Raw genomic sequence first — 13305 nt, 5'->3', positions numbered from 1 at the left:
CCTGTTGCCTTTATTTCCTGTCACCTCTGGCCCTTGCAGTCCAAGTGAGCAGTGTTTCTGCCAGACGAGTCTCTCACTCTTTGTGGGCTTTTTAAATAAATCTTATTCAAAAGTGTCTTCAAGACAAGCCCTACTCCATATTAGGCTTCATCTGAAGCTGAGGGACTGAGGCCTTAACAGTGTAAGGAGCCCGTCTGTTGAATGGAGAGGCTCTGTGAGTCACACCCATAAAATCCTGAGAGAGCATTTGATCCAGCAGTTCTCTGAGGCCACACCTTAGAGCTTCCTGCAGTCTTAACAGATGATTTAAGACACCCCCCGCTGTCTCATCTTTAGACTGTTTTTTTTACTGCGTCCTGGATTTGGTTTTTGCCTGGAAACCTTTTTTTTTTTTTTAAGATTATGTGCTGCTGAAACAAGCACTAAAAACCATTTCTTAATTTTAGCGTCATTTGCCATCTGGAGAGGCTGAGGATTTTCAGAAGCAGCAAATCCAGGCTCTTTCCTGTTTCCCAGTTTTCCCCCTCGCATTTCCCACAGCTGCGCTGGGAAGCCAGGCAGTACCTGCAGGCTCTGCCTGGGGTCCCCTGAGCTGGAGTGCTGGTTCAGTGGGAGTCTCACACTCACCAGGTCACCACCAGGAACAGTGTGGCTGAATTTTCCATTTCATACCAAGGATCCCTCTTCTTCCAGTTTCCAGTAACCATTTCCTCACTTTGCTTTAAGCCTCCCCAGCAGTCTCCTCAAAGGCCATCAGGCTTCTGTGAAGTCTCTCAGGAAACCTTAGATATTCTTCTCGAAGTCACTCCCGCCCCCACCCACTACTGCATCCCAGGCCACACCCACACTGTTAAGGGGTGGTGATGGCAGCACTCCCTCTTCCAGATACCAAAATTTGCATTAGTTATTCACTGCTGGGAAACGTTATCCCAAGCCTAGTGGCCTATAATAGTCAACATCTCAAGAGTTCTGGGGAGTGGCTTAGTGGGTACTTCTGGCTTGGGGCATCTTTCAAGGCCCCCATAATGATGGCAGCAGGAGTGCAGGTACCTACAGGCCTGGAGCTGGAGGAGCACCCTTCCCAGCCACAATCCCAGGGCAGCGGGGGGCTGACTCTGGGCAGAAGGCCTCAGTCCCTCTCCAAGTGGGCGCCTCCAGAGTGCTGCTTGAGTGCCCTCGTGACATAGTGGCTGACTCACTCCAAAAGAGATTATCCAAAAGACTAAGGTGAAGTCGCCTCCCCGGGGTAGCCCTGTCCACGGAGAGGGTGGTGGGTGAACAAGGACACATGTAAACAAGGAGGCCATGGTAGAGTCTGGCTACCCTGAGTAAGTCACTCAGCCTCTCAAGCTGTAAAGTGAGAACTGCATCGGCTTCCTCAAGAGCTGGTCGTGAGGGTTAAGTGAAATGGGGCTTCTGAAGGGCAGTGACCGCTTGTAGCCCAGGTTGACACTGTCTTTGGTCACATCCCCTTAGGCTGCCAGGAAATCGCAGAGGAGTTCCGTGCCCAGGAGATCGACGGGCAAGCTCTGCTGCTGCTCAAGGAGGACCACCTGATGAGTGCCATGAACATCAAGCTGGGGCCAGCCCTTAAGATCTACGCACGCATCAGCATGCTCAAGGACTCCTAGGGCTAGCCGGGCACCGGGGCTCCTCCTCCCGACCGAGCAGAGCCGGTGGACACTCCTGGGGGCCCAGAGCAGGGCCGGTCAAGGGAAGGGCCCCCGCTGTGGGGCGTAGCTGGGGAGGAGGTCTCGGGACCTCCTTGGTGGCTCTCAGGGGCCTTTCTTTCTGTGGGAGGGGCAGAGAGGTAGGTGGCACAGAAGATGGGGCTTTATGCTTGTAAATATTGATAGCACTGGCTTCCTCCAAAGTCCCACAACTCTAGCCCCGCTTCTCTTCCCCTCTTTCTGTCCCCCATTTTCCAGGGGGTATGTGGTCAGGGCTCCCAACCTGAGTTGGGTCACTTCCCAGGGCAGCCGCCGGGCCTGGAGAGAGGCCTCGGAAGCCCTCGCCTGCCTTCCTCCTCCTCTTTCTCGGGGCCCAGCTCGCTCTTCCGTTGCCAGCTTCTCCCACTTCAGCCTGTTACTGAAGCCGCCAGAAGGGTTCTCCCCCCTCACCCCCGCAGGTGGAGGGAGAGAAGCTGGGCCCGGTTTGGCCACACCTGCTAGTACAGACGCCTTAACGCTGTGTGTGTGACTGTGTGACTGTGTGGGAGCCTGGACTGACTGACGGGCCGAGAGCCCCCCCGGCATCTCCGGGTGTTTTGTAGCAAACAGCCACTTAGTGCTTTGTCCCGGACTCCACTCAGCCTCGGGATGGGGAATAGGAAAAAGGGCTGCCTCGGTGCAGAGGCAGGATCAGAAAGCGATGCAGGTTAGCAGGAGATTTTCCTTTCCAGATTGTCGTGGTGTCTCTGCAGCCCTTTCCTGCACTGTGACGCCCCCCGCCCCGACTGCCCTGCTGTGTCACAGACGGCATTAAGGAAGCTGCCAGTGGGCTGGGCCACGCTGCGCCTCCTGGTCTTGCCTGTCCACCCACCCTGAGAGCCCAGTGGTGGGGCCCAGAGAACGTCCAAGGGCGGAAGAGCTGGAGTGACCGCCGAGGTGAAGAAGGCAGCCTTCGGCCTCGGCTCCCACACTTCTTTGCCTCTGGAACTTGCTGGCAGCAGTGTGAGCTGCCCGTGGAGGAGGCGGGGCAGGAAGGGCGAGGGCCGGCCTCTGACCTGCCCTGCACACTGCAGGCTCCCGGGGAAGAGTTGGACTCTCCCCAGGGGAGGGTGGGTGCCCTTCTCAGTTCATGCTGTTCCCCACTCACACCCCCAGGCAGGGTTGGAAATGAAGGACTTTTTTAACCTTTTTTGTTTTTTAAAAATAAATCCGTAAAATCCATTCCTTCTGTGCCTTTCTCCCCGGGAATGCCTTTCTGTGATCCTGAAGAGCTACTTTTCACCTGCAAGGAGAGGGTGGGTCCCTGGGCTGGTAGGGGGATGACCACCTTGACTGGACAGCGTATCCTCCACACTTTGCCATGTCATCTGAGGGCACACTCAGCCCCGGTTCAGGTCCCACCTGTTCTTCACGGGTATTCCTTGGGAGTGCAAGGGTCCAGGGCCCCTTCAACTCTGAGCCTGCCGACCCGCCACTGCCGCTGGGGAGACAGGACGCTGTTCGTCAGGAATACCTGGCACACCAGAGGCAGAGCCCAGAGCTCCCCACCCTCACGCGCACCTGTGGTGGGTGCGGCTCCGTGTCCAGCACTGCCCTTGGGGTGACTGCCTCACTCGACAGCTGAGCATTCTTTGGATGCTGGAATAGCAAACTATTAGGAGAGTCTCTGCCACAGGAGGTGATTGCCTAAGCCTCGAATAAAGAAGGGGCCTTCCAAGCACAGGCCGTTTGTGCACTCAATTAGTCTGTAACAGAGGGGCCCAGGGAGATTGATTAGCAGGGACCTTCTGAGAACTAATACCCACATCTTGATGACAACTCTGCAGAAAACCTTTAAGATGTAACTACTTCCTGGAAGAAGAGGAGAAACAAACAACTGACTAGTTGACCACCCACAGGATGGAGCTAGGACTTGGGAAGTCTGGTCTACAGAAGGTCGGGAATGGCTAGCTGGACAGGGGCCAGCATGGGACCCTGGGCTGAGGGAGAGTGGGGAGGGTCCCCCATGAAGACCCCCGTGTTGCCCACCCCACTCCACGGCAGGGGAGCGGGCCACTGTGGCCTGTGCAGCTTGGCGAGTCCATGCTGGACCTCGACTTTCGCTTTCTGGAGGACAAAGCCAGGCCCAGCTGGAGTGTCCTTGTATGTGAGGTGGGAGAGGGAGCTGGAACTCCTGAAAGGATAGCGTGGATCTGCAGGGCTGACACAGGTAAACACACCCCTGCTGTCTCCACTCTGGGTGGAAGGCCTCAGTCTGAAGGGTGCTTCCTTCAACATATTCGCTCCTGATGTTCATGCTTTACACAGAATTTTGCAAAACTTTTGATCGTGACAGTTTGTTCCCCACCCTCATATATGTACTAAGATGTATGTAACTGAAGCAAAACAATAATACCTATCCTGATGTAAAATACATTCTGCTAATTTTCAGTTCATGTTCATAATTTTAAAATCTTGGTCATGATCTATGAATTGATTTCTGATGAATCATATTCTGCACTTGAAAAAAAAAAAAAACCGCCTGGTGTAAACCTTTCCAGAACCTTTCCATCTTACAGTCTTGTGTTGCCCTTACCCTATCCTGGCTGACTGGTATGCACATGAAGAGGTCAAGGGCTCCTGGAGGTGAAGTGTGCAAAGTCTCAATCAGGTACCCTTGAGTTGTGGCTGGAACTCTGCAGAACAGGGTTCTCGCTGGGTGGCAAACACCACAGAGGACCTGAAGAGGGGCACAAGGACCTGCCCCCCCCCCCGCCACCCCCAGGGGAGGAAAAAGCATTGGGACAACATGACTCGGTGCCTCTGGCCAACCAGAGCCACCTACTCAGATCCACCCTCTTCAAGGTGATTGGCCCCAGGGCAGGGGGTTCTCTCCGGGCAGTTCGTCCCACTTGGTCCTGGGGGCGTGGTTTCTGATACATGGCCTGAAACGGCTTTGTTCCAGTCACCAGGTCATTTCTTCCCTGGCTCTTGGCTGAGGTGGTTCTCAGAACTCTGTCCCACCTGCTCCTTGACATGGCTTTCAGGGAAGGACCCAGGTGAGCGGGGACTCTGCCAGTGTCTGGGGGAAGATGGGGCATGACAACTGTCCTGAAAGGAGTCCAGTCTGGTGGCCAGAACAGTCAAGGAGGCACCAAGGCTGGCCCACTGAGAATGAGCTGAGCCATAGAGGTCCTTGGGGGAAAGTGGCTGGACGGGCATCGCCGTGGGGTATGGTCGGTCCAGGGCACGAATGGGGCAGTGGGGGAAGACAGCATCCTGGGAGATCTCGTAGCTTGTGAAGAGTATGGTGACTCTCCTGCTGCCCTTAACTCTGACCCCATGGTGAACAGAAAACAGACTTTGGGATGCACTTCCCACTGAAACAGAGCTCTCTATTCCCACTGGGAGTGACCGTCCTGGTCTGCAAATTTATTCCCGCTTAGGAACTAACAATTGATCTTTAACCACCTCCTGAAAGTGAGGAGGGTCCAGGAGCCAGTGTGAGGCGGCCTTGAGAGATGGCCTCCTGCAGGTGGGAGCTGGGTGGGGGGTCCTTTTAAAATTATCTGAGCAAGGAACTGGGAACAGTGGGTCAGGCAGATGCCTCTGTGGACTAGGGTTCCCAGACTGGGACATGGGAGGAGGGATTGGCAGGACCTGGTGGGTGCTCGTTGAAGGCCTAGGTGTCAGAACCCTCCCAGGCCTGACAGTTAGAGCCCACCTGGACCACTTGGGGATGGCTCTGCCTGGCTGCCCTGGATGGAGGGACTGGCTAAGAGCATGGGATGGCAGAGAAGGCTCTGCTCCAGCATTTTCTGCCCTTGCCAACCCACCCACCCCATGGTGTCCCTGTAGGGGGCAGCCTCGTTTCCAAGAGCAACTGTAAAATAGCTCCATAATGTTTATATTACATATTGAAAGGATATATTGGATTAAATTATTAAAACTTCAGTTTTTTCCACTCTCTCAACATGGCTACTATTACTAGAAAAATTTAATTTATATTCCTGGCTCACATTATATTTCTATTTTCTCATGTTTTTATAAAAGAACAGAGATGTACACGTCTATGTACATTTTATAAAAGAACACAGATGCACAGGTGCACAGGTACGGGAGCCTTCCCCTCACAGAAGTGAGGTCGGCCTCTATGCACAGTTCTGTTACTTCCTCTTCCACTGAGTCCCTTAGGCCCTCTTTTCCAGAGAGCACGTATCCACCAACCTCATCCTTTTCAATGGCCAGGCTGCTCTCCATTGCACGCGGATGCATTACTCATTCACCCTCCTCTCCACGGACCAACACTGGGGTGGTTTATCTCCATCTACTTTTTCCAGCAATACTCGGAGAACCACCTTGGTCTGCTGGCTGTGCAGTCTCATTTCCAGAAGGGTAAAGTTGGGTCTGGTGTGAGTGTGTGAAATGGTTTTGTAGGCCCTGTAGGCAGGACTGAGGTGGACTTCACCTTGCAGTCACTAGAAAGGCTTAAAACTGCTTGCTCTTTCCAAATGGCTCTGTATTTTTCCTTCATTAAAAGAAGCAATAAAAGCACATTAGAGACAGGTGGGAGGAAAAATAAAGGAAAAAAAAAAACCCTCCTGTAACCTATTACACAGATACTTCTTCCTTTTAGTCTTCTGGTGCATGTTTTCATTAGTAGACCTGTAATCACAGTGCCCATAAATTTTAGATCTTGCTTTTTCCATTGAAGGTTTTTGTGTAAGATCTTTCCATGTGACTACAGAATTTTCATAAAAAGTTTACTTCGCTGGACACTGGGGCCTTTTCCAGTTTATCTGAGCAGCCCGCGCAATGCCTTCTCCATGGGTGCTCTCCAGCCCTTGTTCAACCAAGCTCGTCTCCCTATGTAAAAGAAACACACACGCCTCCATCAGTCTCAATCCCTCAGCCTCTTCAGTTCCCATCCTTTCTCTTTCCTTTTACACAGACTTCTGGGAAGAGCCCCTGCCCCTCCCTCCATTTCCTCCTCTGCTCACTCAGCCCCCTGCCCGCCCCCAGCCGTGTCCTCGGTGCTGGGCCCTGGCTCTCCACCCCAGCTCTCTCCCTCCTCCACAGCATCCTTGCCCTCCGTGGGAATCCCAGAACTCTCTCCTGAGGCTGCCTGCCTGCCTTCTGGGCTCCTTAACCCCAATCAGACTAGTAGCCCTCATCTCCTTTGCTAGTCCCCCAGTCCTGCCCACCCAACCTCGACAGCCATTCATCACCTACTCCTCCCAACCCTCTGCCAACACTGACCTGTCTTCCTGCCTCCATGCCCCCTGCCTCCCACTCCATGTCCAGGCTGGAGTATTTCTCAAATAAAAATCTGGCTGCAGCACTTTTTGAAGGGAAGGCCCTGAAAAGGGTTCCCCAGGGCTTCAAGATGAAGTCCAAACCCCTTAGCCTAGAATGTGGGTCCTGGGTGATCTGGTTCCGGCTTATCCCCAGCCTCACCTTTCATCACTACCCATCCACACTCCACCCACCCCTGTGGAGGACCTACAGTCCCACATGCTTTCTCTCTCTCACTTCCTCACTTCTACACATTGCTGTCCCTTTTTCACGGACCTCCCTTTCCCCTCCACTGTCTTCTCTGCCTGGATAACTTCTAATCCTTCAGGTCCTAGCTTAAAGGGCACCTCCTCCAGGAAGCTTCCCTGACTTCCTCCCCATGTGTCCAGGCTCAGGTGCCATCCACTAGTTTGCCCTTAATGCTATCTTGTATTTACACAGCCTTTGCTATGCTGTTCCATTCCTCTCTTTGCCATCTGTCCTCTGACCCCATTCCCCTCTTTCTGGCCATCACATCTTCCTGACCCTGCTCCTGGAAGACAAGGTCTGTGTCTCGCTCACCTCTGAATCCTTGACCTAGCGCAGTGCTCAGTTCTGAGCTTGTGACCACTAAGCGTGGGCTGAATGCATGAATGAGCAGAAACTAGTGAACATCTTGATGCATAAAGTTTTCCCATGCTGAAGATGGTCTCCTTTGAACGGGTTCCCAGAAGCTGCAGTGATTGGATTAAAAGGGATGACTGCTGAAAGTTTCAATTCCCACAGCTAAGGAGCTTTCCATGAAAGCTGTAGTGATTTACATCCCACCGGCAGGCGTAAGAGTGCTTGTCTCGCTGTATTCTCACAGCGTGGCTGTTTTCATTTCTTTTTAAAAAGTGCTCATTTTATAGGCAAAACATCTCGCCTGGTTCTAATCCGTAAGTCTTTGATTACTGTGAGGGTGAACATCTTTCCATATGTTTGCCTACTAAATGCATTTCCCCTTTGAAGATTTCCCTCATGCAATGTGGACACAGTTAAGGCAGCTGGCATTTTATGAGCTGACTCTGGGGGCTGTTCGGGGGTGGGGGAACCGGGAGCAGGCAGGTCCTGGTGGGGATGAGCAGGCAAGGTCACTGTGGGGGTTGGGGGGATAGGTGCGGCAAAGAAGGGGGAGATCAAGGAGGCAAAGCCAACACACCCTGAGGACTCGCAACAGACAGTGGGCGAGGCAGAGGGAGGGGTCAGTGCACCCAGGTTTGGCCACCTGAACAGAACCATGCGTCCAACGGAGATGCACGGGTGAATATGTACATACACAACTGCAAGGGGCCTCTCTGATCTATTTACTGGATACACCTGCTGAGGAACAGTGACGTGGGGCAGCAGGAAAGGCAGGGGCATGAGGGTCTGATCAGGCTGCCTTCTTGGAAGAGACCGGAGGAGGCAGATTTTGGAAGGACTTTATAGGGCAGGGAGGGGAGCTGGGAGTTTGTGCTGAGAATCCTGAGGGCTTGTTCAGCAACGATAATATGAATGATAATCAACGATAGCTAAAGCTTATTGAGCTGTTACTGTGTGCAAGGCCTTGTTCTAATCACTTAGCAGGTATGAACTCAGTAGCCACCACAGCCCTCTAAGGTAGGTAATCTTATGAAGGGATTCAAACCTGGGGGTCTAGCTCCAGTGGCCAGGCTCCTCACCACAGGGGTTCAGTCTATCTAGAGACACTGGAACCCAGCAGGGGTAAGGAGAGCTGGAGGAGACCCCCTCACCCCCTGCCGAGGAGCTTATTAAAATTCTCAACTTTCAGAGCCCTTCTGGAAAACAAGCAACTACGGACAAATCGCAAAGTCCACCTCCTTGGAGCCAGCAATGGGGTTGCTGAGCTCTGCTGGAGGGACCCCACTCCATGACTGGAGCCGCCATAGACATACAGTCCCCTGACTGCAGCCTGCCCTCCAGGAAGCCCAGCAACTCATCCCTAAGCCCCAGATGCTCTCAACTCCCAGCCACAAACTTCCCTGCATTCCCTTCCAGACTCTTCCCTGTCCAAGTTCGATCCAACCCAGGCGAAGCACCCTGTTACTATCCCCCATATCTGCTGCTGGGGAAAAGCAAAAAAAATTACACATCTACATGCTCATCAGAAATGACCTGGTTAGGCAAATGATGCCGTCCCAATCAAAGGCATATTAGGCAGCCGGAAAAGAGGGTGAGGAAGCGCTTCAAGAATGCAGATGGACATAATGGTCCATGGAAAATGCAAGGTGGAGCAACCATTTGTGGGGGGAAAGCCAAGGAAGGGATGGAGGGAAGGAGAAAGAACTTGCTACCGCATTTATATTTGCCTGTTTATGCATAGACTAGCCCCCTGCAGAGGGTACTGGGTGGCTAAGAACAGGAGAGACTGCACTATCTACCCTCTTCTGTACCTTTCAATGTCTGTGCCAAATGACAGAATAATATATTAACATTAAATCACATCATTTTTCATATATAAATGTATAGGTGTGATGAGTTGCTGATGCTCCTTCCAGCTCAGTCGATAAAGAATCTGCCTGCAATGTAGGAGACCCCTGTTCAACTCCTCGGTCAGGAAGATCCACTGGAGAAGGGAGAGGTTACCCACTCCAGTATTCTTGGGCTTCCCTTGTGGCTCAGCTGGTAAAGAATCCACCCACAATGTGGGAGACCTGGGTTTGATCCCTGGGTTGGAAAAATTTCCTGGAGAAAGGAAAGGGAAAATACTCCAGTATTCTGGCCTGGAGAATTCCATGGACTGTATAGTCCATGAGATCACAAAGAGCCGGACACGACTGAGCGACTTTCACTTTCATTCACTTTCACTCCCCACCTCCCAGGGCCTGGAAGAAAATCTTCTGCCAGCTGATCCTACTTGCACTTGGCATCTTAGGGCTGCTCCTGTTCGGGCTTCCTGTACTCAGGTATAACCCCTTCCCCAGCCCTCACAATGGGACCAGCAGGGGCAGGGCCCAAGTGGCCCTTTCCAAGTGCCTCCTTGAGGGATGAGGAGTGGCAGCTGTCACGGCTGCACAAGCATCCTCGGGGGCTCTCCCCCCTTGTAAGTAGCAGAGAAAGAGGGCTCCTGAGCAGGCTGGCACCCCCCTCACTACTGCTCCCACCCCACAGGCATCTGGAAGTCCTCATCCCTATGGGTGTCTGCCCTCTGGCCAGAACGCCCCTGCTGAGAGACAACTTCACAGGTCCCTGCATCCTGGGTGAGAAGCCACCACCTCTCCCACTCTGAGAACACCCCCACACCCTACCGAGCTCTGCCCCAGTGTCCCTGTCCTCCTCGCATCCCCGACCCTGGCAGGGCTAGGCACTCCACCCAGGGCCCCTACTCTGCTGGATCTGGGATAGAGATTTCTAGGGGCAGGCCTGGGTGGTCCTGAGGGCCCAGGACTAGTGGGGGGTGGCAGTGAACATTCACCCAGCAGGTGAATGGATGAACCTGTCTCTCCCTCACTGCCCCGGCCAGGGCCCCTGAGGTCCTAACCTGTACTTCCTGGGGGGCTCCCATTATTTGGGATGGCACCTTCGACCCAGACGTGGCCCAGAAAGAGGCTGTACAGCGGAACCTCACTGTGGGTCTGACTGTCTTTGCTGTAGGCAGGTAAGGCCTGGGGAGGGAAATGGTGGCATCCTAGCAGGAAGGAGTGGGGATGCATGTGATATAGCAAGTGGGGCACCCCATTCTCCTGGGCCATAGGATGCCAAGGAGAAGCAGAGACAGCACCCCTTGTCCAGACCCCCATGGTGAGGGCAGACCCCTCCTCCCTGGACACCAACGCCATGGAATCCACCCGGCACAGGCAGCCAAGAGCTCAGAATCATAACCAAGAAGGAATCTGCCCAGGGTCTGGGACAGATCCATCCGGAGGCCTTGGGTTTTCGGTGAGAAAATGGTCTTTTCAGGTGAGACTTGTGAGAGCAGACGACAACGACTGGGTAAACAGAGGGGCTGGCCCAGCGGCAGAAGGGCCCGTGGCCAGTGGCTCAGGCACAAGCACCCAACAAGGGGAAGCGGGAGGCTGGCCAAGCAACTCTGATGGCAGGAAAGGGACTGGGGAGCTGAGGGCTTTTGCAAGGGAGCGAATCTGGGCTGGGTAAAGAGGGATGTGAAGAAAGGGAGATGCTGAGAATGGCAGCGTCAGCAGACCAGAGGACTCTGAGGAAGGGCTGTTGGGGGTGGAATCACAGGACATGGGCTGGAAGGATGGGGGCTCCCAGAGTGGGACATATGAAGGCTGCAACTTTGGCGGGGGGCCCAGACTGATGATGACCAAGTCTAGAGAGAGGCCATGGGGGCAGCTGACTGAATGGGGAGGGGACAGGATCAGGACAGGAGGCCAATCGAGGATACGAGGGGCCCCCAGGTATGGAGAAGGAGCCCTGAGTAGTAGGTGGAGAAGAAATCTCAGGGCACTGACTTTTTCATCTCCCCATTATGGACAGCAGGCTCTCCAAGCTGGTATTCACCTTCCAGTAGTGAGGCAAAGTTCTGGCTAAGAGCAGCAATCAGATCCTGCAACCTAAGGGCACAGAGAGGTAGAGTTTAAGGCAATCTAAGGAAAAGTTTCTAATAATGGAACGGGCTGCTTTGGGAAGGCAGTGAGAGCTTTGCATCCAGAAAAAGGTATCTAAAAGTCTGGGGAAGGAATTCTGTCATCAGATACCCCAGACAACTGCTCAAGGTTCCTCCAAATTTGTACCCCACACTCTGGAAGGGAGAGAAAGTCAGGAGGGCCCCTGGAAGGCCAGGGAGCAAACAGGACAAGGGCTGACCAGGCAGCCAGGCGGGCTGAACTGTGGCTTCTCCAGGACCGTGGTGCCCCCACTTCTGTTCTGGATGCTGAGTAAGGGGTTTCTCCACCAGCCTTCAGAGCTCAGTTGGTAAAGAATCCACCTGCAAAGCAGGAGACCCTGGTTCAATTCCTGGGTTGGGAAAATCTGCTGGAGAAGGGACAGGCTACTCACTCCAGTATTCTAGGGTTTCCCCTGTGGCTCAGGTGGTAAAGAATCTGTCTGCAGTGCAGGAGACCTGGGTTCAATCCCTGGGTTGGGAAAATCCCCTGGAGAAGGAAAAGGCTATCCACTCCAGTATTCTGGCCTGGAGAATTCCATGGACTGTATAGCCCATGCGGACGCAAACAGTCGACACAACTGGAGCGATTTTCGCTTTCACTTTCCACCAGCCTGAGGGACCCAGAGTCTCTGGGACCAGAAATTTCAGGGTCCTAAGTTCCAAGGTTCTATAAACCCAACATAGGACGCTGAGGCTTCTAAGTCTCTTAATTCCAGCTTCTCCCAGTTCCACCCAGAATACAGCAAGTGCAGGTAAGGATACAGGCTCTAATGCCAGGCTGGGTTCAAATCCTGGTTTCACACTTACCAACTGTGTGTACACTTGGACAAGTTAATAAAGCTCTTTGTGACTCAGTTTCCTCACCTGAGATAAAGATAATAATGGTGAAGATTAAATGAGATAATGCACATTACTTTGAAAACTGTCTGCCACATGATTAATGTTCTAAAATATCAGGCATTATTACTATTATTTTAGGATCCCAGGATTCCAAAGTGTGTTTATAGAAAGTTACTAGTATTGCAAACATCCCACTTACCTAGGTTTGTGGTTTGTCACCACAAACTCAATGACAGAAAACAATTCATTATTACCATTGCTCAGGGTCTTGTGGCTCAGGAATTCCGACAGGACTCAGCAACGGGGGCCCCTCCCTGCTCCCAAACTTTTGGGTCCCCACCAGGCCAGTAGCCTGCAGAAAACCGGAGGGCGCTTTTCTCCATGGCTAGCTCAGGCTCTCTCACTTCGTGGCAGCCTCAGAGTGCTTAAGCAAAGGGCCAGAGCTCTAAAGAGACAAAGGCTAACGGGCCAGTCCTCCCAAGGACCAGCACAGCATCCCTTTCTTGGGACTCCACTGACCTAGGCGGTCAGGGAGTGCCGCGTTCAAGGGCAGGGACACAGAGCCCCTGTGGGCAGGGATGGCAAACAATGGGCAATGATTTTTAATTCACCTCGGACGACTCTGGGGCTGAATAGTTCTGGAGTTCTGGGGTCTGGGGTTGCAGGGTCCCAGGAAGGACATGGGGAGGGCTGGTAAGCCCAACGACTCCTCGGACTCCGGAGGGCGCAGCGGCCGGGCTGATTTGGCCTGGCCCCGCCCCGCCCGGCAGGTACCTGGAGAAGTACCTGGAGCGCTTCCTGGAGACTGCCGAGCAGCACTTCATGGTGGGCCAGCGCGTGGTGTACTACTTGTTCACCGAGCGTCCGGCCGCGGTACCCCGCGTGCCGCTGGGCCCGGGCCGCCGGCTGCGCGTGGAGCGGGTGGGACGC

At 53.5% G+C, this 13305-nt stretch overlaps 2 protein-coding genes across 4 annotated transcripts in view; both read left to right on the top strand.

Moving 5' to 3' along the window:
- The window catches only part of PHC2 (polyhomeotic homolog 2 (Drosophila)), a 113898-nt gene extending 110508 nt beyond the window's left edge, over positions 1–3390 (top strand). For all 3 annotated transcript variants that reach the window (XM_010836948.1, XM_010836947.1, XM_010836949.1), the window contains one exon: positions 1477–3390. In XM_010836948.1, coding sequence (XP_010835250.1) covers positions 1477–1631 — 155 coding nt within the window. In that variant the 3' untranslated portion in view covers positions 1632–3390. The remainder of the gene's footprint in view (positions 1–1476) is intronic.
- Positions 3391–4645: 1255 nt separating this feature from the next.
- A3GALT2 (alpha 1,3-galactosyltransferase 2) overlaps positions 4646–13305 on the top strand; it is a 9361-nt gene continuing 701 nt past the window's right edge. Inside the window, exons 1-5 of the mRNA XM_010837090.1 lie at positions 4646–4708; positions 9788–9871; positions 10077–10157; positions 10423–10563; positions 13146–13296. Of these exons, the coding sequence (XP_010835392.1) occupies positions 4686–4708; positions 9788–9871; positions 10077–10157; positions 10423–10563; positions 13146–13296 (480 nt within the window). The 5' untranslated portion in view covers positions 4646–4685. The remainder of the gene's footprint in view (positions 4709–9787; positions 9872–10076; positions 10158–10422; positions 10564–13145; positions 13297–13305) is intronic.

This window comes from Bison bison, unplaced genomic scaffold, assembly GCF_000754665.1.
Source record: "Bison bison bison isolate TAMUID 2011002044 unplaced genomic scaffold, Bison_UMD1.0 scf7180017864068, whole genome shotgun sequence".
Lineage (NCBI taxonomy): Eukaryota > Metazoa > Chordata > Mammalia > Artiodactyla > Bovidae > Bison > Bison bison.
The sequence above is the reverse complement of the archived record's forward strand: the minus strand, read 5'-3'. Positions and strand labels throughout refer to the sequence as shown.